This window comes from Lonchura striata, chromosome 14 (assembly GCF_046129695.1).
Source record: "Lonchura striata isolate bLonStr1 chromosome 14, bLonStr1.mat, whole genome shotgun sequence".
Classification (NCBI taxonomy): Eukaryota; Metazoa; Chordata; class Aves; order Passeriformes; family Estrildidae; genus Lonchura; species Lonchura striata.
In genome coordinates this window covers 5,123,104-5,146,764 of record NC_134616.1, presented here as the reverse complement: position 1 = coordinate 5,146,764, position 23,661 = coordinate 5,123,104, and the positions used below count along the sequence as shown (strand labels likewise).

Below are 23,661 nucleotides of genomic sequence, written 5' to 3'. Positions count from 1 at the left end.
CATGACCTGCTGTTGAATCCTCTCAGCACTGGGTGAGCTGGGATGGGTAAATGGAGGAGAAGAATTTCTACTTTAACTAGAAAGGAGTTGTATTTATCTCTCTGCATGTCCTGAGCAGTTGCTGAAGGATAATTCCTGCTGCTGAGGGATAATTCCTGCCGCTCCAGCACGATGCCTGCACAATGTGCCGGGAGTGGCGGAATTGAGTTAGCAGGACCAGCAGAGCAACTGGCGTGTGTTTGGCCAGTTATTAACTTATAAATCCAGCCTTAACTCTGGAGCCAGAGCTGATGGATCTGTCTGCAGCTCTCCCCTGGCCTCAGCTGCCTGGGGATGTTAATTATTGCCTTTGCTGCCAATTCACATCAGATCCCTGCATGGATCTGCAAAGACAGTGCCAAAATCCACTTCAAATCCCTATTTATTTACAGTCCAGCTGAAATTGCTTGTAGATGTGGAGCAGCAATTTGACAGAGTGCGATGGGAAACTTGGTAAAATAAAAGTGGTTCTGGAAAACCCGGGGAGATGCAGAAGCTCTCTGGCAATCAAGAGATGGATGTTCACTGTATTTGGGTATTCACTGTAATTGGGGCATCTCACGAGATCCCGCAGCACCTCTGCGGGAGAGGGTGGAGGATGCCTGGAATCACTCCCGGGGAGTGGGGTCACTCTTCCCCCCACACACTGACTTGCGCACACAACTGACTCTTCTATCCTAAAGCACATTACCTCCATGGAGAGATTTTGGCTTTACAGCATCTTTTTACCCATTCCAGAACCCCTCCCCCTGCTGTGACCACCCCATGAGTGAAGAGACCCGGCCAGGATGGAAAGCAACGTGTCCTCAGAGAACTGTTCCGACCCCCAGATGTCCTTCCAGTCCACCCTCTACGCCACCACCTACACCCTCATCTTCATCCCGGGGCTCCTGGCCAACAGCGCTGCCCTGTGGGTCCTGTGCCGCTTCCTCAGCAGGAAGAGCAAAGCCGTCATCTTCATGATCAACCTGGCCGTGGCCGACCTGGCCCACGTCCTCTCACTGCCCCTGCGCACCTACTACTACATCAACCACACCTGGCCCTTCGGGAGCTTCCTGTGCCAGGTGTGCTTCTACCTGAAGTACCTCAACATGTACGCCAGCATCTGCTTCCTCAGCTGCATCAGCATCCAGCGGTACCTGTTCCTGCTGCACCCCTTCCGCGCCAAGGGCTGGAAGCGCCGCTACGACGTGGCCATCAGCGCCCTGGTCTGGCTCTTGGTGGGGGCTGCCTGCCTGCCCCTCATCATCGTCAGGAGCCCAGCCCTGTCCAACTCCATCAACAGCTGCTTCTCGGACCTGGGCGTGAAGCAGCTCAGCCCGGGGGCCGCCATCGCGCTGGTGACGGTGGCGGAGCTGTTCGGCTTCGTCATCCCCTTCGGCACCATCGCCTGGTGCACGTGGAGGATGTGGCACTCCCTGCGGGAGGGCCCCACGGCGCTGCAGGACGCCGGCGAGAAGCGGAAGGCCCTGAGGATGGTCCTCATGTGCGCCGCCGTCTTCTTCATCTGCTTCACGCCCTACCACATCAACTTCCCCTTCTTCATGATGGTGATCGAGAACGTCATCCGGGACTGCGCCGTGCACCGGAGCACGCTGCGCTTCCACCCCATCTCCCTGTGCCTGGCCAGCCTCAACTGCTGCCTGGACCCCGTCCTCTACTACTTCATGACCTCCGAGTTCCAGGCGCAGCTGCTGCGCCACGGCTGCGTGGCCCTGAGAGCGCGGCTCCCGCCCCGCCGCGGCAGCGCCTCCGGCACCGACACTGCCCACGACATCCGCCTCAGGAAGAGGAATCTCCCTCGCCTCAAGTTCTGGTCTCTTCCCAAGTTCTTTGGCCAAATAAACAGTATGGACATCCCCACCGTGCCACCTGATGAGCTGCTGCTGGAGTCCATCTCGTGAGAGCCCCGTCCACGCAAGGGCTTCTGAGAGCTGCAGTGAGGATTGCTCTGCTCTCCAAATCCGTCTGGAATTGTCCCTGTGTGCCGCAGATGCCAGGACCTGATCTATGAGGACCTTGTGATGCCAAAAGATTTGATGGTTGTGCTGTTGCTGCTGGGGGCTGTTGTCTTCCATCCCTTCAAAAGCCATTGTTGATGCCAAAGTTTCCCCTGTGCTGAACTGCAGTGGGTTCAGGTGCCTCATTTCAGGTGTTCCTCTGCTTCTGCGTATTTTCCATTATTGGGAATCCTTCTGAACCCCGAGCTGTGAGTGAGAGGCTCAGCCTGGGTACAGCTCTGGGGATTTCAGCTCTGATCCTGGGTACCTACAGCCACCATCACCAGGAGCATCCACCATGCTCACACGGGGCTCTGCATCAGGACAATTCATTATGTCCCTGTAAACCAAAACTTTTCCACTACAAAAATCCATCACCTGGGTCCAATGCAGCCTAATCTGGACTGCAAGACTGTAACCAAACAAAGAGTATTAACCTATATCACATCAACATTGTAAGGGAGGGCTCAAACAAACTGGGCTCAGCTCACGCTGCTGGAAAAGGCACCAAGAGCTGAGCAGAAGGATCCACCTGGCTCCTGGGAGCTGCAGGTGCTTGGCTGATTATGGGGGATCAATATTTGGAAGACAAATTACAGTAGATATGCCACAAGCCAGAGGGAGATGTGACACCTCCCAGGGCACATTAAGTCACAGAGCTCTGGTGTGAGCTGAAAAAACAGGGACCTGTCATTGGTGTCTCTTGTGTTGTTCTTGGGAGTCTTGTGTTGTCATGTTGTTGACGTGTGTGGTTGCACATGAAGATGTTATCCAAAATTTCAGTTTTGCTTTGAACACCAAAAACCATCCCAACCTCCACTGGGTACTGAAAAAATTTACAAAACTGACTCCAGTACACCCTGAAAGCTTCAAACCCTGAGGAAATAAAATTATCCTAATGTGTATTTGAGCTTCAGGAGTATTATTTTAAGTGCTTGGAAATAATCTCATTATGCTCGACATCTGCTGTCGGAGCAGTGACACAATTTGGGGGGGACACCCAACTCTGGGGCTCAGAGAATCCTTGAAGAGTCGCCAGTGCAGGGGTTCTGAGGTCTCCTCCTCCCAAAAAACCCTCAGGGAATTTTTTAAGTAAGCGTAGGCAGAGGGGGATTGATAGAAAACAGCTTTTCCCATGATTGGATGCACATTTCCACCCCGTGCAGCGTTTCTGGGAAGCACGGAATGGGTGCCGAGGCTGGATGGGGGAGACCAGATGGGAGACCCAGACAAACTGGAGGAATTTGCTTTGGTGCTTAAAGTGTGCCAGAAACAGAGAGAAAACTCCAGGAGCAGGCAGAAAAGCCACTGCCCTGGGGCTCATTCTGTCCCAAATCTCCTCCTCTCACAAAAAATATAAATAACAAAAGGCCATGTTTTCCTTGTTTGTTTGGTGGGGGGAAAAAAGAGCTTCCAGGGCTGGAAAAATGCTGTTTCAGATGGCCCAAACCCAACAGAGTGTGGAGGCAAAACAGGAAACCCAAGAAAACCTCACCGATGCTGGGACTGGCTCAGGGCAGCTCCCACAGACAGGACAAGCCACACCAGCAGGATCTTCACCAGGACTGTGGCTTTTCCTGAGTGTTTTGGGAATGGCACAACCCCGAGGAGCTGGGCTGGACATCCAGGTGGCCCTGAATGACCACAGACAGGTCATTTATAAGCCCCTGATCAACAGCAAATCCTGGATTGTGGCTCCAACTTTACTGGCAGCACCAGGTCCAGGTTTCCCAGGAGCTCCAGTTCCCACTGGGACTTTGCCAGTTTGTTTTCAGATTGCTTTTCTGACATTTCTGCAACACAGCTTGCCCCTTCCAAACAGAGAACAGGAAAGGGCAAACCCAAAACCCTCCCTAATGTCACATGGAGACTCAACAGCAAACCCTCCCTTGGCTGTGCCTGCCTCAGGCACGGCAAACACAGAAAAATCCCTTGCAGGGTGGGACACCCTGGCTAGCAGGGGTTTTGCTGGGCTCTCTGTAAATCAATCCCTGAAGGAACGTCCTTGTCCAGTACAAACTGGTGCTTCCTGCTTTTCCAATGCCTGCCAGGCTCCTGCTTTATGAGTTGTAGGATCATCATGGAAAGGTTTGGGTTGGGAGGGATCTTAAAGCTCATCCACCCCTGCCATGGGCAGGGACAATTTCCACTATCCCAGGTTGCTCAAGCCCCGTCCAGCCTGGCCTTGGGCACTTCCAAGGATCCAGGGGCAGTCTGAGCAACATGTGCCAGGGCCTGCCCACCCTCACAGGGAAGAATTTCTTCCCAAGATCCCATCTAAACTTACACTTACACATCCCTAAAATTATGCAGTACTTGCGAGTATCCAAGCTGTCCCTTGCACGGCACTTTTTAGGGCCCCAAAGGGAGGGAGGGGAGCTGCTTTTCTCCTTGCTAAAAATACCTTTATCCTCCCTCCATGACCACATGCTCCCAGTCCAGCCCCAAAGTGCCTTTGCCTCTGGAAAACCACTCAGCCTCTGTGGAGCCCTCACAATCGAGCCTCTCCTGACTTTTGGCACCGCTGCTGGCCAGGGCAGCTTCTCCTCCCACCCAGCTCGTGCTGGAGAGGGGAAGGGCTGTCCCTGGCAAGGGAACAAACACCAACAGCTCCAGCCCTGAGCACAGCCCCAACACACTCCAAGAGAATTCTGCTGCTTCAAACCCAGGCGAGCCAGGGAGTGGTTCTCCAAGCCAAGGAGCTGTTCTCCAAGCCAGGGAGCTCTTTTACAGACAGCCATGATTTCATCACACCCCAATCCAGTTTTTTGATTCATGTGCTCAGCCAGCAACACCCTGCAAAGCCCAAGTTTGGGGTGTGGTGGGACAGCACCGTGTGACAGCCCCAGGTGTGTCCATCACCCCTCCCATGCTCCAGGGTCCTGTTCAGGGCACGGGGGAGAGGATTTGGGAATTCTGCATGGATGCCATGGCAGTGTTCAGCGCTGGGAGGGCGCTCAGCATTCCAAGGAGCAGCCAAAGCCTCATCCCTGCTGGGCCAGCACATCCTTCCCGGCAGACGCTGCCACGCCATCGCCCAGCCCTGCTCCTTTTGCAGGGATTTTTTGGTTTTTAAAGAGAATTCCCTGCTGCAGGGACACAGGGCAGGCAAATCCAGCAGGTTTAGCCCTCAGCCTGGTGGCAGCAGCACGGCTGCATCCCTGGCTCCACGTGAGCCCTGCTGATGTCGGGAGCTGCATCCATGGACCTGCGCCTGCTCCCCTTTTCCAGACACGCTCCTTTCCCCTGGGACAGCCCCAGCCGTGTGGAGAGCAGGCAGACAAATTCCTCCCAGGAATTATTTCTATTAAACACAGGCAGTGCAGAAGGACCTCAGCTGGTTCTCTCTGAGGAGTTCCTACAAGATCATGAAGTACAAGATTAGATAAACTGAGAACTTTCAATTCTTGTAAGATACAAAAGTAAGTAAAGGTAAAAAAAATATATAATCAATACAAGAGAAAATTACAATTTAAAAATTTTACTTTATGCTGTAAAATAATTGCTTTGTGATTTGATGTCCAGCTCCAAGATCTCCTGATTTTTGTTGGTCACAACTGCAACAGGATTGGAAGGTCAAGTCAGGGTTTTCCCTGGGGACAGCAGAAATCAGAGACTGGCTCTTGCCTGCTGGTAAAGGCACCCTCAATTCCCACCCCACACCCCAGGAACGCTCATGATGTGATGGGAAATGGGATGGATGCTGGTGGCAATGCACACAGAGCATGGCAGCAGGAAAACAGGATTTGGGGGTGCCCTGCAAGGTGGTTTTGAAACAAAACACCCCTCAGTACCCTACATCCACTCCCTGCCCCGAGCTCAGGCTCTGCCTTCCCCTGACCTGGCTGACTGCTGTGGAAATGGCAGTGAAGCAGAGAATCCACCACGTGCTGCAGTGGGAAAAGCAAAGGAGCCCATCCCAAACCCAGGTGCTGCTCAGCCACAAGGGATTGGTGATTCCTGGGACTGGCCTCAGGTTTCTTGTCTAATAAAGTCACCTCCAAACCATGCCCCTCAATCCTTGTGGGAAGCAGGGAATGCCAGGGTGCCAGGGAATGCTGGTGGAGTGGGGCAGAGCCTGGGGACCCCTGGGTGTCACATCACATGGTTTTGGGGAGAGGGAGAAAAAATAAATGAGGGCATGGCAGAGGTTGCTGGTGGGAGGTGCTGGGAAGGTTTCACATCTCAGATCCTGCAGAAATTAGGGAAACACCCCAGGACTGACATAAGCTGAGGCAGCATTCTCCTCTGAGAATGCTCAGGGAGACCCCAGCACCAAGAAACCCCCTTCAGTAATAAAACCCCACTCCCCACTGCTGCCAGCCCAAAAACATCAGTCCAAAACCCACCCCTGCACCTCAGGGACAACTCTGCAGAGAAGATCCCACAGTGCTGAGAGCTCTGGCTCCCACGTTAATTAGAGCCCATCAAGTCATCAGCAGCTTCAGAATGAAGCTGGAAGCTTTAACCCGCAGGAGCATCAGCTTATGGAACAGACACACAGCTGCATTTTTGGGAGATGTGGTCCCCAGAGCCTTAAAGAGGGGTTGGGCCACCACAGGGTGACAAATCCTGTGCCCTGCAAGGCTGTGGGAGCCATTAATCTGTAAATCGCCATAAAAAGGAGTGTAGAGAGCTACAAACCCTAAGTTGGAATTGTGATATGAGTAAATCAACAATGCTTTAAAGGAGAAGGTGTAACATAATGTATGGTGTTCTCCTGGGGAGATGCGTAAGAAAAAATGAATAAATACAAATTAAAAAGTCGCAAATCACTGCAGAACTTATCTGGAAATGATTAGCAAAGTCACTTTTTCAAATTAACCGGCTGAACCATTGCTCCCTCAACAAGAATTCCTGTTGATGCTCCTTGAGCCGGGCGCTCCGCCGGAGCAGCAGGGCAGTGCTGCTGCTCGAAGCCAAAGCGCAGCCGGCTCTGCCCTCTGCCGATGGCCGGCACCGCGGCACGCTTGGAAAAGAAGAACCCTTGGCTCCCACCCTGTTTGCTCCACGAGAGCTGTGGGAATCCCCTGGATGAAGTAATGACCGCGGAGAACTCGCTGCTTTTGGGGAGCCCAAAGCTGCCCACGGTCAGCTTCGGAGGGGGGGACCCGAAATCCCCCCAAATCCCTGGGAGCAGGGACTGCAAACACCCGGTGAGGAGAAGGAGCCTTTCCCAGAGAGCTGGGGAAGGAAAACAGTGGGTGAATGCTCGCATTCCCTCAGCCTGTCACAGAGGGGCTCTGCCAGCGGGTCCCTGTCCCCAGGAGCGGAGTTGGGGCTCCTGACCCCACCCCTGGCAGCAGGAACAGCTGCTGGGGTGACACCAACCCCGCGGCGACAGCTCCCAAAGCACCCCGAGAGCAAAACACCCCGAGGAACATCACTGCAGAGCCCGGCGGGAGAGGAGAGCGGCTGATCCCGGCAGAGCCCGGGCAGGGACACCCGGAGCGGGACACAGCGGGGACACAGCGGGGACACAGCGGGGACACAGCGGGGACACAGCGGGGACACCCGGAGCGGGATACCCGGAGAGGGACACCCGGAGCGGGACACAGCGGGGACACAGCGGGGACACAGCGGGGACACAGCGGGGACACCCGGAGCGGGATACCCGGAGAGGGACACCCGGAGCGGGACACAGCGGGGACACAGCGGGGACACAGCGGGGACACAGCGGGGACACCCGGAGCGGGATACCCGGAGAGGGACACCCGGAGCGGGACACAGCGGGGACACAGCGGGGACACAGCGGGGACACCCGGAGCGGGATACCCGGAGAGGGACACCCGGAGCGGGACACAGCGGGGACACGGCGGGGACACAGCGGGGACACCCGGAGCGGGATACCCGGAGAGGGACACCCGGAGCGGGACACAGCGGGGACACGGCGGGGACACAGCGGGGACACAGCGGGACACCCGGAGCGGGACACCCGGAGCGGGGCCCGCCGCAGCCGCTCCCCGGCACTTGCGCTTCTGCTCCGCACGGCGAGGGAGGGACCCGCCCTGGGGACACTCCGGGACACCAAAGGTAGGGCTGGAATTCCTCTGTCCCGGCTACCTCCGGGTCTGTCTTGGGGGTTCAACTGGGATTTTTTTGGTTGTTGTAGCCCTAGATTTGGTGAGGCTCTGCCGGGAGTGCTGAGAGGGGATGGGGCAGTGCAGGGACAGCCAGGGGGGTCCTGCCTTCACCAGAGACCTGGTGTAACTCCCAGAGTAAATGGGTAGAAGGGAGGAGATGCAGAGTAAGCCCAGTTATATTCATTTACTGAAAAGCTCCTGTGCCACGGGATGCTTTGAGCATCCGAACGAGAGCAGGGGGATGGCTGAAGTTAAAACACCCAGCCTTGGTGTTTCAAGCTGTGTTTTCTGCTATCACTGAGTGAGCAGCTGAGTTTAAGGATTAAGCCCAACTCCAGCGATTCTCAGCCTCTGCAAAGCCAGCACTGCCTGGGATGGGACTGGTGTGTAAGGGGCCTTTGAAGCCACGCAGCCCCATCCCCCCTGCACAGGGATAACTGACCCAGTCCCCACTGCTCCACACTTCCCTTGGGTTTGTCTCTCTCCCTTTGTCCCAAAAGTTTTCCCAAGTGGTCTGTTCCTCACAAGTGGTACCACACGGATTTTCCATGGGCCAATTTCCATTTCACTGCTAGAACCAGTAGAAGAGGAAGAGGACAGGGTTATCACAGCACAGGGACATGGCTGTGCGTCCCTGGGGACCATGTGCTGATGGTCTGGGGGGATAACTTACAACTTTGGTGCCCAAAACATCTTTCAGGTACATCAGGGTGTGCCAGGAAGGGAGAAGGAGGGTGGGGGATTAGGCTGACACACAGCACTGCTGTTTTGGGTTAAATTCCCTTCTTAACCAGGATAAATATTAACAAAGGAGGACAAGAGCTTTTGCAAAGGATTAAAAGGCAAAAGCAGAATATTTCTCATGGCATTAAACCAGAGCATTTATTTTTTCCCTTCATATTCTTGGAATTTAGTTAGCACAGCAAGAGGCAAGATCACTCTGATGGAGAAACAGAAAAATCCCAAATATCTACCAGGAAACTGCTTCAAGGCAGAGAAGGCTCTTCTTCTGTCATTTGTTAAAAGAACAAAAAACCCAACCCCATACAACATTCAGTTTCTGGTTTTAGCATTTCTATTTTCAGTTCATACCTTGTAAATTCTACTTCCTGCCAAAGCAGGCCAGCAGCATTTCAGGTGAGCCAGAGAACAAAGCTGGCAATGGGAGAAGCCCAGACCACCCCTGGGCCAGCTCTCCCCTGCCCACAGGGCCCCTTTGGAGGGACCCAGCCACCCTCACCCTGCCTTCACTCGCACAGGAAACTGAATTTCTATTTGATGTTTCCCCTGTGCATGTTCTGCTTTTATTTTAGGTTGTGGAGGAGAAGAAGGAAAAACACAAGAGAGGTGCCAGGCACAGCCCAGCCCAGCTCCCCCAGGAGGGTAAGTGAGCAGGGGACACCAGGGTGATGCTGCTGTGCTCCTGTCACGGGTTTTTTGTGTTCTTAAAACACATCCTCACCCTGAACACGAGGGACTGAGCACCCCCAGCTCACCTGGGCCAGCAGCAGGGGCAGGGCTTGGTGGAGGATCCATCCGGGGCTTGGTGGAGGATCCAGCCAGGGCTTGGTGGAGGATCCATCCGGGGCTTGGTGGAGGATCCAGCCAGGGCTTGGTGGGGGATCCATCCAGGGCTTGGTGGAGGATCCATCCGGGGCTTGGTGGAGGATCCATCCAGGGCTTGGTGGAGGATCCAGCCAGGGCTTGGTGGAGGATCCATCCGGGGCTTGGTGGAGGATCCATCCGGGGCTTGGTGGAGGATCCATCCAGGGCTTGGTGGAGGATCCATCCGGGGCTTGGTGGAGGATCCATCCAGGGCTTGGTGGAGGATCCATCCGGGGCTTGGTGGAGGATCCATCCGGGGCTTGGTGGAGGATCCAGCTAGGGCTTGGTGGAGGATCCATCCAGGGCTTGGTGGAGGATCCATCCGGGGCTTGGTGGAGGATCCATCCAGGGCTTGGTGGAGGATCCATCTTGGGCTTGGTGGAGGATCCATCCGGGGCTTGGTGGAGGATCCATCCGGGGCTTGGTGGAGGATCCAGCCAGGCTCATCCATCACCTGGCTCTGGGCAGGAGCAGGAGGCACCGGCAGATCCCAGCTCTGAGAGGGCTCCAGGCACGAGGCAGCAGCAGGGACAGCACCCACAAACTGGGCCCAGCACCCACAAACTGGGCCCAGCCAGGAGCTGCTCCCAAAGCCTCTCTTGACCCAGCTGGGTTTGGGAGTTGCTGTGGATTAAACCCCAGGATTTACTAACAAGGATTGGACACGCTGAAGCAGCCTCAGGTAAGGAGCCTGAGCTCTTCTGGGGGTGCTGAGCTGTGCTGAGGGTGCTGAGCTGTGCTGAGGGTGCTGAGCTGTGCTGGGGGTGCTGAGCTGTGCTGAGGCCATGGGGCAGAGCCCAGCGTGAGCAGGGTAATGCTCCCACAGCCCCAGCTCCTGCAGGGGCTCTCCTGGAGCAGACGGAGACCCAGCTGTGCTCCAGCGTATGGAAAATGCTTTGCCCAGGATGTACCCAGCTCTAACAAGCTGATTTTAGGCTGCCTGCAACTCTCACCTGCTGCTCTGACTCATTAGGCACAAATCTTCATCCAGTGCCCCAGCGTGGCTGATTTGGGGGGTACCCATGGAAAAATCAGGGGGAAAAGCTGTTCAGGGGGAGAAGGAGGCCGTGCCTGTGGAGAGTCTCTCACCCACCCCCTCACAGCGAGGGGGAAGCAAGCACAGAGCACGCAAACCCAAATTTCCTCTTTCTGGAGATTTTTTTAGCATCCTGCTGTTTTTTTACACAGCGCACAGGGCTGAACTTTGTGATGTTGCTGCTTGGGATTTCCAAAGTGCCATTTCTCACATTGCTGAGTTTTTGCACCCACTCCCCAGCCCTGAAGGTGCCTCTGGGTGCCCTGGCTGAGCCCCCTCGCTGCTCCCCACCTTCAGCTGGGACTCGGGGACCCCTCGTGCCACAGGGACAGGCAGAAACTCCTGCAAGGGACTCCCTGCCCCAGGGAATGGAGCTGCAGGCAAGTTGCTGTGTGATGGGGATGGGGAAGGGCAGGAGCTGAGGGACAGCAGGAAAAACAAGATGTGAATGTGTGGAAGGGCTGAGAGTGCACTTTGTCCTTCCCTCTGTGTGTCCCAAGGCCCAGAGATGGAGTCAAGGTGGGTTTTCCCACCTGGGAATGCAGCCAGGGGAGAAGGAGTAGGATCAAGTCTTCCTCAGTGGGTGACAGGAGCCTCTGCTAACAGGAGAGGAGAGGCAAGCTAGTTTAAATTGATAAGAAAAAATGTTAAAATACAAATATTTGGAGCATAACAGGATCATTTCACAAGCCATTTTACTCCACTGCTTGAGTTAGATGCTCCCTCTTTAAAAGGAAGGAAGGAAGATATCTCAGTCTCCTTGGTAAGAGAAAATACAAAAATAGACATGTTTCCTTTTATGGCAGATTTTCTGCTTCCACCCAAAACTACTTCAAAGTTTCGTTACCATCACACCAGCAAGTGTTGACCATCGTTAAATAAGTGTTCACACTTTTTACCTAAGCACTGAACAAAAACCAGCAGGGACTATAGCAGACGTCATTTTACCTTTAAAATTAAAATTTAAAAAAATTAAGTTAAAACATTAAAACATTTTAAATTAAGTAAATGTGCCTTTTGGCATCTTGGTTGCTCCCTACAAACTTCTCCCACTTAGACCTGCAGGATAATTCTTCATGTGGAAGCCAAAGCAAACCTGAGATGGTTTGGGCAGAGAGCTGAATTTACTCTAGATTTATCAGATCTGGCTGAGGTTTTTTGTGTCTGACACATTCAGATAACATCACCTGTTTGGCTGCAATTTTAAATAAAATCCACCTCCAGCCTCCTTAGTACCAGTTCTGGTATTACCAACAGCCTCAGATGTGCACGATGGGTAAGGACAGGCTTGGAAAAAACAGCTGTGAGAAAGTCAGACTGGATCAAGTGCAGGTAGGTCTGCAAAGGATGGTTTATGTCCTATTTTTAAAAGATGAACCTGGATTTGACCCTATTTTTAAAAGTTGACCCTGGTTTGGTGAGAGCCACTGGCCTGGGACTTCCACCCCATGACACAGCGGTGGTGGCTGCACCAGGGGAAAGGTTTGTGTGCACATGGGTTACACGAGGAGCAGATTTCCTTCTGTCACCTGCAGCTGGGAATGTTCTGAGGGCTTTCCTGGGAAACCAGGGGAGTGTTCCCCTCAGGAGTTTTTGGGAAGTGAGACTATCCCCAGGGAGGGAGGCAGGTCTGGCACTGACCACGTGCTGGGACACAGGAAGAGCAACACCCCCAGGTTTGTAGCAGAAAACGAACACCATTTCTATTTATTCCTTGGTGGTTCTGCACCTCCACTGGACAGGGCACGGTGCTTGCTGGGCAGCACAAGAGCTGATCCACCAAAGCCATACAGGTACCAAAGCCACACAAAGGTGGAGAGATGCTCCAGCTTTTTCCAGCTCTCCCATAACTCTTGCTCTGTTCCTCCCCTGTCTCCCAGCAATGCTCCAACTGCACCTTTCTGTCTTCCAGCTGCTGAACGCCTGTGCTGGGAGAAGAGGCTGAAATGCCACCCAAAAGGTGACAGAGCTGCAGCTCCGGTGAGGATTTGCCCATTGGACACAGCGATGCTTTTCCCGGTGTGGATCCCTCCTGCCCATCCCGCAGGTGACCCCAGAGAGCTCTGAGCAGGAGCATGAGCAGGGCTGGAGGGCAGGGCTGGAATTAACTCCTCCCAGGCCAAAACTCCCCGCCATGAGCCGGTGACCGGAGCCTCCCGCACGGATCCCAGGGCTGGATTGTTCCCTTTGGATCCTGAGGCCCCCCCTGGCTGCAGGACAGGCGGGATGGACGTGTTATGATGCTGAGCACGGAGCTGGAGCACAACCATGAGCAACAGCTCCAACTGCAGTGAGACAGACCTCAAGCCCTACTACGCCGTCACCTACACGGTGATCCTGATCCCCGGGCTCATCGGGAACACCCTGGCCTTGTGGGTCTTCTATGGCTACATGAAAGAGACTAAAAGGGCCGTGATATTTATGATCAATTTAGCCATTGCTGACTTATCACAGGTGCTGTCCTTGCCCCTGAGGATTTTTTACTACCTGACGGGCACGTGGGAGTTCGGAGGAGGTCTCTGCATGTTCTGCTTCTACCTGAAGTACGTCAATATGTACGCCAGCATCTACTTCTTGGTGTGCATCAGCGTGAGGAGGTACCTGTTCCTCATGCACCCCTTCAAATTCAGTGACTGCAGGCGTGTCTGTGATGTCTACATCAGCATCGTGGGCTGGGTCGTGGTCTGCGTGGGCTGCCTGCCCTTCCCGCTCCTCAGGATGCAGCACCAGGAGGATAAAAACTCCTGTTTTGTGGATCTTCCCATCAAGAAACTCGACCTCCCCACCTCCATCACACTGATGACCATAGGGGAGTTGGTGGGGTTCGTGACCCCCCTGCTCATCATCCTGTACTGCTCCTGGAAGACAATCTTATCACTAAAAGAGAAGCACTCTGCTTCCCGGGACCTGGGCGAGAAGAAGAAGGCTTTAAAGATGATCCTCACCTGCGCCCTGGTGTTCCTGATTTGCTTTGCACCTTATCACATCAGCTTCCCTCTGGATTTCTTTGTGAAAACCGGGCAGATCCGGGAGGGCTGCGTGCAGATCTCGGTGTTCCACGCCGTGGCTCTGTGCCTCGCCAGCCTCAACTCCTGCGTGGATCCCATCATCTACTACTTCACCACGGACGAGTTCCGGAGACGCCTCTCCAGGCAGGATCTGCAGGACAGCATCCAGCTCCAGCCCCTCAGCTACGGCAGGATGCACTCCAGGGATGTGCTTGGGGAGGACACCACAGAATACTAGAGCTGCCCTTCCCAAACAGCAGCCACACTTCCACTATTCATTAAATTTTGGCCTTTGCCAGAATTTTTTCCCTCAGGACACTGAGAACAACTCAAACTTCTGCTTTCAGTGAGGGTTGGAATAAACAAACAACCTCCCTCACAAAAAAAAACCAACCCAAACCTGACCAAAGATGTGTTGATTTAATACTTCAGGTGCAAATTTTCACTGAATAGAAATAGGAGCATTTCCATTTCTCAGCTGGGCAGCAGGAGGTCACCGACCCATGGGAGAGGTGACACCATGTCCCACTGTCACCCGTGGCATCACCCAGTCACGTCCTGGTCAACAAGAAACAGCAAAAGATTCTGGGGTCTTGCTGTGCAGAAAGAATTTGATCCTAAAAACCCCTGGATGCCACAATATTCTCTGTTTCTGAAACACAAGGCAATTCAGCAGAGACTGATTCTCCAGAGAGTGCCCGGAGCCCGCTCCAGCCACGCTGAGCAGGGAGTGAGCAGCAGAAGGTGGCCCCAAAGGACTTCCCATTTAAATAATTAATGAAGCCTCATTTTCGGGTGTGGCAAATGCCATCTCCAAATCCCACAGCCAGTGAAGCTTCCACACACTATTTTTCTGTCATCAGTTCCCACTTCTGGGTGCAAAGACAAGGGTTAGACCCCCTTGGGTTTTGAACCATGGGGTTGTGCTTGGAGGGTATTTATCCAAGCCAGGTGTCCATCAAACCTTTCAGGTTGTCTTTTCAGCAAAAATGGGGCAAATTATTTCCCTTTCACTGATAACTGACCCACAGCCATCACATCCACTCCCCACTAACAGCAGCAGGATTCAAACAGAGCACCCAAAACCTTTCCAAAGTTTGCTGTAATGAGAAATCCCTGGAAGCAAAGTCAAAGGTACCATGAGAGATTTTTAAGAAAGGCTCAAAGGTGGATGTTGTTTTAATGATATTTGCTTTAAATTCAAACCACAGAGACTTCAGGCTTGACTTTGGTATTTCATTTGCACCTTCTTGTAAAACATTATTTTTCTGTGAACGTTGCAAACGTTACAATAGAAGCGTTTTGGAAGTGTGAAATACTGTGACAGTATCGTTTTTTATTTATGCAAATGTTGCTTTATAATTTATATAAGGGAAATGCACATTGTAGGAAAATGATGTGAAGCACAGAGAGTGTCAGAACACAAGAAGTTTGCTTTCTTTTCAAAAACTTTTTCATATAATAAAACTCCATCTCCTCTTCTCCTACAGGAATCTGAGCCAGTGCCTGATGGCTGAGCAAGCACTGATAATTCATGGAAACCACATTCACAGTGACAAAAAATTATTTATTTTTATATTTCCCGTTGTATATAATAAAATAATAATTTCTAAAAATGTTTTTTAAATGCAATTCTTGTCTCCTTCTCCCCCTGGCATCACCAATACACATGAACATGTGACAGCACCTGGATTTGATGCCTCTTGAATACCTGCAGAACATTTTAGATGCTTCTCCAAAATTATTTGACTCTTCCTGTTGCACTGGGGAGAAAAGTCAAGGGCCAGGTTTCCCAGGATAACGGGAATTCCTCCAGCTGCAGGGATCCAGCCCATCCCTGCCCTTTCTGGCCACCATGAGAGGGGACCAGGGTGGCCCTGTCCAAACCCCCCCTGAGTCACTTTTAGCTCCTGAGGGGGAAAAATTGTTACATAAAGCCGTGTCAGAAGTTCAGAAATTGTTCAGTGACAGAAACCTCAAGCAGCTGAAGTTTTCCACCCAGAAAATCCCGTGGGTGCAGCAGCGCTTTCCCCCTGCCACTTATTCAAATGAGTGTTAATTATCTTTCTTCAGAGGAAGCTGCTGCAATGGTCGGGGTTGGTGGCAGGAGATGAATTCAGGGGACACCTCCTTGCCCTCTGCTCCAGGTGACATCTGCTGGGACCACTCTGAGATCTCACAACCCCTGGGGATGCTGCCACAACAACTGCAGAATGAAGATGTCCCTTAGATTAGCAGGAGGTGGATTTTCATGCCGTGGGTATTTTTGCCATGCCCCTGTATTTTTAGTGTCTCAGGATCCACGAGCTGGACTCAATGATCCTTTGGAGTCCCTTCCAACTCAGAATATTCTGTGAATCTCTGAAATAATCTGAATAATCTGGTCTGCAGCACTGGAATGGGAATCTGAATGAGAATGTAACTGAGAACAAAAGCACCCAAACCCCAAAATATCCCCTTTACTCTGCAGGAAGGGTTTCCTCTGGTTGTTATCACTGAGCAGCAAAGCACTGAGCCCTCAGCCCGTGCCCTCACCAGGCTGGCTCTGGGCTGAAGTGACAGGTGGCTTTTGGGCACAGAACCAGCTTTAATCCCTGCTGGGCCAACACAAAGCCATTGCAGCAAGAGTGCAGCCCCAGGGGTGGTTTGAAGGATGCCTGGGGAGCTTGAGCTGCTCAGAATGAGCAGTGAACATTTTGGGAGCCTTACTCACACAGGGCACAAGGTGGCTGAGGGTGCAGGGTCAGGGGAAGCAGAGTTCTGGGTCTGCTCCAGCCCTGCCTTATTTCCATCACCTCCCCCGTGCTCCCTGCCCGGCAGCAGCTGCACAACCTCTCATAACCCTCGGGCACCCTCTCCCCTGCCCCTGGCACCGTCAGAAGAGACCCAGCAGCTTCCTTGGGGATTTTCTCTGCGTGCTGAGACCCAGAGCTGCCCTCGCATGTGACAGCTGGCACAGCAGTGGGAGCACAGCCCCCCTTCCCTTCCCTTCCCTTCCCTTCCCTTCCCTTCCCTTCCCTTCCCTTCCCTTCCCTTCCCTTCCCTTCCCTTCCCTTCCCAGATGGGATCAGAGCCCACTCCCCTGCCTGGCCACCACCCTGGACCCCCAACACCCCCTGAGGTCTGCTCTGATGAATTCCCTGCTTTGGCTCCACGTCATTGCTGCTTTGTCCAGGGAATCCCAGAGATCTCCTTTTGCCATGGAAAGGGCTGATTTACAGCTTCTCCTACCAAAGCAGAATTTTTGTCCTCTCATACATCTTTTCTTTTATCAGCATTGTTTTATTTGCTGTTTTGTCACATGGTTGCTCAACATCCTGAGCAGAGTCCCCGTTTCTCTGTAACTTGTCAGATTTTCCTGCTGGGGTTAAGGCAGCTTTGACACATTTTTTTACTGCAGTTTTTACTTCCTTTTTCACTTTGCTGTTAGAAATGAACCTTGGCCCCAGCAAGTGGGGTGTAAATGCACACACAGAGCACCCCTGGCACTGCTGGACTCTGTTCCTCACACCCCAATAACTAAAAACAACCTCCAGAGAGTGAACCAAATATGAGCCCACCCCATCCAACACAAAAATAAAAAGCTAAAATCTTGTCAGAGATGTTTTGATAAATATCATGACCAAAATTAAGCAGGATCCATCAGGGCAGTGCCTGGTTCATGCTGCCAGTTAAGTCAGGGCAGAGGAACTGCAGCCTTTGGGGTGATAAACTCTGAGAATTTGACTTACACCATCTACAGCTCTCGCCAAACATCTCATTTAGAAAAAAAGATTTGGTTATGTAAAACCATGAGAACAAAATTATAGAGAAAAAATGTAGTAATGTCATTACCTCAGAGGGGAAGACATGGTTCTGGTTCCTGCTTCCAGCTCTGTTCTTGTCTCTTAGGTCACACCAGCCCTGTCAGGGCCAGGGTTTGTTCTGGGCTACCCAGAGGTGCCACCATGAGGTTAAAGGGAGGGGGAGAATGGAGCTCCTTGGAGGTCAGGTCACCACGAGGCTGAGCGCAAATCATCAAGATAATAATTTTCTACACCATTTTGCTCAAGTTTTCTTCTACTCCCATTTTTCCTCCCCGAATTCAGGGAAGAAAATGAAAAGTCCAAGCAACCAACAAAGGCAGGATGAACACAATGATGTGACTGAGTGCCATAAGGAATTGTGAGAATGAACCTTAAGAATGACTCTCTTAACTCATCTCCCCTTTTCCCAGGGGCCCAACAGAGCTGTGAAAAGGGAATAACTTGGTGAGGCTCCAGCTCCTGGAAGGTCATGGCTTTTACCACCCACAATGTCCAGCTTTGCCTCCCCACTTGCACTCCCACAAGTCCCAAGAGAAAAAACTTATTTTAAAGGATTTAACCCAGCCAAGCTCTTGTTTTGGCTGACTCCTTCCCCTCATGTGCCACCAGATCACCAGTCCTGTGACCAGTGCCATTATCTGGGACAAAGCACAGCCACAGGACGGTGGATATTTAAGGGCAGGGTAACTCCCTGTGGTCACACAAACATCCAGAGAAAGTTCTCAGGAGACCTGAGTGTAACAGAAGCTGAAACTCAGCTGTAAGGTTCTGTTTGAATGAGAAGTTTCTTAATTAAGTAAATCAACACAAACCATCAAAGCCCACAGCCCAGCCTTGTTCCTGCTGCTTAACAGCCTAAAAATCTTAAAGCAGCACCATCCTAAATCCAAAAAGAACAGCAGCACTGCCCATATTGGTGTCATGCTGTTCTTTGAGGTCCTTCACCCAAAATTTCTCCCTCTGGGCCTGTCTGCCCCAGCCCAGAGTCTCTAATGGGACTTCAAATCCCTGGTGAGATCTGGTTCAAATCATTACCGTGCTCAGCCATAGATCCAGCTCTGCAGAGAGGACACATCTTGCCTTCAAGCACAAGAGGGTTTTGGTTGGTTTTTCAAAGAAAATAGAAATGAAAACACAAAAAACCAAGAAAATCAAATTATATGGACAAAGCATAATTAAGGGTTTTGTGGAAAGAAGCCATCAGCTCCACTGAGAAAAATATTGGGATATATGGGTCTGCAAAAGGATAAATGCACATTATCCAATATATCTGCAAATGGGATATTTATTGAAGAAACACAAAGTGTTTCTGGTCTAGGGACCTGGTCTAGTGGGAGGTGAACTGGCAGGGGGTTGGAACTCAATGGGCTTTAAGGCTCCTTCCAACCCAAACCATTCTGGGATTCTAAAGTCTATGAAGATCTGCAGCTCACTTTTTCCTCAGACAGCCACAAATTTGGTTTTCCCTCAATCAAGGGGGAAAACAGAGCCTGAGAAGTGCCCCAGCAGGCAGCAATCCTGGGCAAGCTGTGCTCAGCCAGCTCCACCAGCACAGCCTCGCCACGGCAAACCCTTGGAGACGAGGGGGGGAAGAGGAGAAGCCGTGGCTTTGGAGCATCCTTAGGGATGCAGCAGTGCCCTGATTCCTCGGCAGCAGCAGGAGAGCGGGGAGGGGAGCAGGAGGGAAGGCAGCTCACGGTGAGGCACTGATGGAATTGATAAGCACCGAGCCCTTCCTGTGCCCCTCCCGGGGAGAGCAGCAGCAGCCCCGGGGTGTGTGAAAGTCTGATCCTCCCGCCGGTTTGGGGTTTTTTTGCTCATGAGATGAGGAGGCAAAGCTGTAACTGCTTTCAGCTTCAGGCTGGGTGACAACGCACACTGGTAAGGGAAGGGTGGTCTGAAGTGGGGCTTCTACATTACTCTTATTTTTCAAAAAAATTAAGGATTAATTAGTGCAAAGGGCTGAGAACATGAGATGACAAAAGCTACGACCCCCAAGGGCAGAGAATCCAAAGGAGTGAATTACTTATCACCAAGTGACCACTGAGATCATCACCCCGCAGAACCCAACAGCCTCCACAGCCCTTCCCTCCCAAGGGATTTTGGGGTGGAAAGCATGGGCTTATCCATATAATCATGGAATGGCTTGGGTGGGAAGGGACCTTTAAGGTGATCTCATTCCACTCCTGCCACGGGCAGGGACACCTTCCACTAGCCAGGTTGCTCCAAGCTCCATCCAACCTGGCCTTGAACACTTCCAGGGATCCAGAGGCAGCCACAGCTTCTCTGTGTCCCCTGTGCCAGGGTTTCCCCACTCTCACAGGGAAGGGCTTCTTCCCAATATCCCACTTAAACCTCCTCCATCCATGGATCCATTCCTGATGAATCCCACATGCTGACACACTCATTCCAGAATAAAAGCACTGGGTTCCACACCAACAAGGGATTAGGCCTGTGGGAAAGAAGTTCCGTGCTCCAGAATCAGGTGTCCACCCATGGGTTTAACCCACAACAGCTCCAAACATCAACAAGCCCTAAAATGGAACAGCTCAGGAGAGCCCAAACATTTCTGCAAGACACAAATACCCATCCACAGTGAGAATGAGTGTGCAGACAGGAAACTCACTCTCACAGCTGTTAAGGTGGAATTCAGGGCTGTCACAGCACAAAAAGAGAGAAATTACATTCAAGTAAACAGAATAGTTAAACTATAAGAAATAATTTCCTTGGGAGGTGGAGTGGAGGTGGAGAGCCTCTAATTACTCTCAAGACAGGAAATACACCCATCCTATTGCCTAGGTAATATCACAAATATATACTCATAATGAAGAAATAATGTTAATGCAATAATGCTACTGTAATTATCCATATTGTAATTATTTTGGTGGCAGCCTGGAAGCTTCAATCAGTGCTGGCAGCAGAGCCATCCCCCACCCGGCCTGGAATTAGGACAGGCAAAGCAGCTTTAATCCTTCCAAGCCTGACCTCGAGCTCAGCCCTCCCAGGAGGGTAATTCAGGCACAGAGTGGAGGTTTTGGGGCTGCACCCCATTTATCTGGTCCTACACAGCTCTGCTGTGACCCCACCTGCAGTGCTGTGTCCAGGGCTGCTGTCCCCAACATCAGAAGGACACGGAGCTGTTGGAATGAGTCCAGAGGAGGCCAAGGGGCTGCAGCAGCTCCCCTGTGCAGACAGGCTGGGAGAGCTGGGGCTGTTCTGCCTGGAGAAGGTTCTGGAAGAAGAGACCTTCCAGTGTCTGAAGGGGCTAGAAGGAAGCTGGAGAGGGAATGTTCGTCAGGAAGTACAGTGACAGGACAAGGGGGATTGGGTTCACACTGAAACATGGCAAATTTGGATATACAGAAGAAATTCTTCCCTGGCACAGAGAAGCTGTGGCTGCCCTATCCCTGGAAGCATCCAAGGCCAGGTTGGATGGGGCTTGGAACAACCTGGGGTAGTGGAAGGAGCTCCTGCCTGTGGGAGGGGATGGAATGGGATGAATTTTAGGGTCCCTTCCAACCCAAATATCCTGGGATTCTGGGACATGGGTTCTCTTCAGGTCCAGGGTGCTCAGTGCTGAGATTCCAGCCATGGCTCAGCCCAGACTCTGCTGAGCACAGCTGGATTTTGGGGAGTTTCCCAAGAACTAACAAAGTCCACAGGAGCCAGCCCGGAGTTGCTGGAGCCCCGGCAGGCTGTGTCCCCCAGCCCTGCACAGCCCTGGCAGTGCTGCTGGGGTGGAGGTGACAGTTTCTGCCTGTCACAGCGAGCACAGCTGCTCTGCAGCGGGCCCTGCACAGAGCTGAGCTTATCACCAGAAAAGTCTGGCTTAGATGAGCAGTTTATCAAGTCTGAGGTGCTAAAGCTCCTTTTCATACCAGCCCAAAGCCTCAGGGTGTCTTTCAAAGGTCTCCACACTACCCCTATTTTTTTTCTCAAGATCTTAATCTCAAGATATTTATATATGCAAAGAAGTTCAAATTTTACAGAGTTTTATGAACAGAAAGCCTGGAGGAGAATGAAGTTCTAATTTAGACCATTTCATACTCTAATGGAAGAGTCTGTCACCACAGCCACCCACGCCTCAGCAGTCACACAGAGCAGCAGGTTCTGCAAAGGGCAACAGCATCTCCTCTGAGAACCAAAATCAACTGTGTTCTTAATAATTGTTTCTCATATGTATTTCTGACTAAAAAACCCTGAATGAACTCCCATGTAATGCTGGAGGAGGAAATATCCAAAGGGCTGCATTGCCAGCTTCATGTTGAAAAGGTATTTAAAATTAACATCTAATTTTGAATTTATTTGGTCAGAAAATGAACCTGCCAGCTCCCCCAAGGAAGCTGCCCAAAGTTCCTGCAGAGATCTTGCTGATTGTCCCGTGCCCACAGGATGCTTTTGCAGTAAACACAGATGTAAATGAAGCTCTTCCAGTAAATGAGTTTGCATTTTGCAATGTCACCCCCTCAGCCACCGCACCCACATCTGTAGTACAGTTCCACTCAGATATTAACAGGGCTTTACATAGGTTAAGTTCTAGTATAAAAATGTTCCTTACAATAGATAAAAATGAAGCAAAGACACTGAGCACCAGTAGGATGAAGCTTTGATCAAACCAGTTTTAGGTTTAATTTTGGTAAAACACCTGAAAAACTGTCTGTTGGGTGAATACACCAAGCTTTTACCAATTACACACAGTTTACACCCACGTTTGCTGCCTGTGCCATCTACTGGTGCAAAGGACTCCTCCAACTTGTGCTCCTTCCTGCTTCTATAGCCCTGCTGAACACAGGAGCTGCTCAAACCCAAACACAGCATTAGAAGATCCCAGGAATACCTTCAAATTCCAGTATTCTGGCTTGGACACCCAGCCCCAGCCTAAAACGCTTAGGGATAGATCACAAGGCCAGCAGAGCACAGGTGGGACCAAACCCAGCTCACCTCAGAGCAGGTGAGAACAATCTGTTCCTCCTGTCCCTGGCTCCCTGCCTGGAACATCCAATAACATCTTGAAGAACTGACTTCACTTTGTTCCAAAGGTACAGAAAATGTTCCAGCCCACGTGGAAGCAGGTCCAGCATTCCTGGCTGGAGGTGCATCCACTGCATGGACACTCTTGAGCTGGGGAAAGAACAATTCCTGGGTTTTACTTTCCATAAAATCAGACCTCAGTGCTACAAGCAGGTGCTTCTTACTCTCTACAACCAACACATCCCCAGGTCCTACCACTCAAGGCTTCCAAAAGAACTCATCCTGGTTATCCCCCCAGCCAATCCAGAGGAGCAGGAAATCACACCTTGTCCAAGGACACAAAACCTGAGGAAAAACTTCCCAGGGCAGCTGCTTCTCCCATTAACACCTGTGAGTGAAGGGAACCTGGATCACAGTGACAGGAATTAGAGCTTTCTACAGCATTTAATTCAGTATATACTTCAACTTACTGAAATACTCTCCTGTGCACCCTATTTTAGAGCCAAAGCTCTGGTTTTGGGCCACATCCTTGGGGGGAAGAGCTGTGTTCGTTTCTGTGCTAAAATTCCTGTGTTCTTTCCCCTGCAGCTTCCTGAGCAATGACAGAGCACAAACGCCTCTCCCTCCCCTCTGCCCTCTGTGCAGAAATCCTGTTTTCCTTCCAGCTGCACAATCCCAGGCACTTTCCAGGAAAGCCACAAAGGTTCAGCAACACTTTAGCTCTGAGCCCCAGTGCTCTCAGGGCAGGACTCTCCTGTCTGAGCTTCCAGCAAAGCTCAGGGTCAGAGCTGAGGGTTCATTAACCTCTGTACAGCCCCTCATTAACACCCAGGAACACCCTGGGACAGCCTCATCACCAGCAATATTCAAATGAATTGTAAATACACCCTGTCCTTGCAGTGAACGCCCCCAGAGCTGCCCCTGGGGATCCTGTTTGGAGAGCTGTCTGTTCTTCCCTCTGTTCCTCGAGCTTGTCTGGCACCACAAAGCATTTCCACAGCAGCAGAAGAGGAAATTCAGCTTCACAAGCTCAAAAAGAAGAGGGGTAAGAGAAGAGCAGTGCACACTGCCTTGGGCCCACAGCATCACCCCCTCACCTCTGAGCACCAAACA

The 23,661-nt window shown here is 51.8% G+C and overlaps 2 protein-coding genes across 2 annotated transcripts; both read left to right on the top strand.

Annotated features, from left to right (window-relative positions):
• Window positions 1-731: 731 nt before the first annotated feature.
• Window positions 732-1,943, top strand: LOC110474378 (putative P2Y purinoceptor 10). Its single transcript, XM_021537747.2, has one exon. It carries the CDS (start codon window positions 828-830, stop codon window positions 1,941-1,943), a length of 1,116 nt encoding a protein of 371 aa, XP_021393422.1. The 5' UTR covers window positions 732-827.
• An 11,088-nt stretch (window positions 1,944-13,031) lies between these two features.
• On the top strand, window positions 13,032-14,092 carry GPR174 (G protein-coupled receptor 174). The gene has a single exon (XM_021537716.3). The coding sequence runs from the start codon at window positions 13,032-13,034 to the stop codon at window positions 14,007-14,009; it is 978 nt and encodes a 325-aa protein (XP_021393391.1). The 3' UTR covers window positions 14,010-14,092.
• The last annotated feature ends 9,569 nt before the right edge of the window (window positions 14,093-23,661 follow it).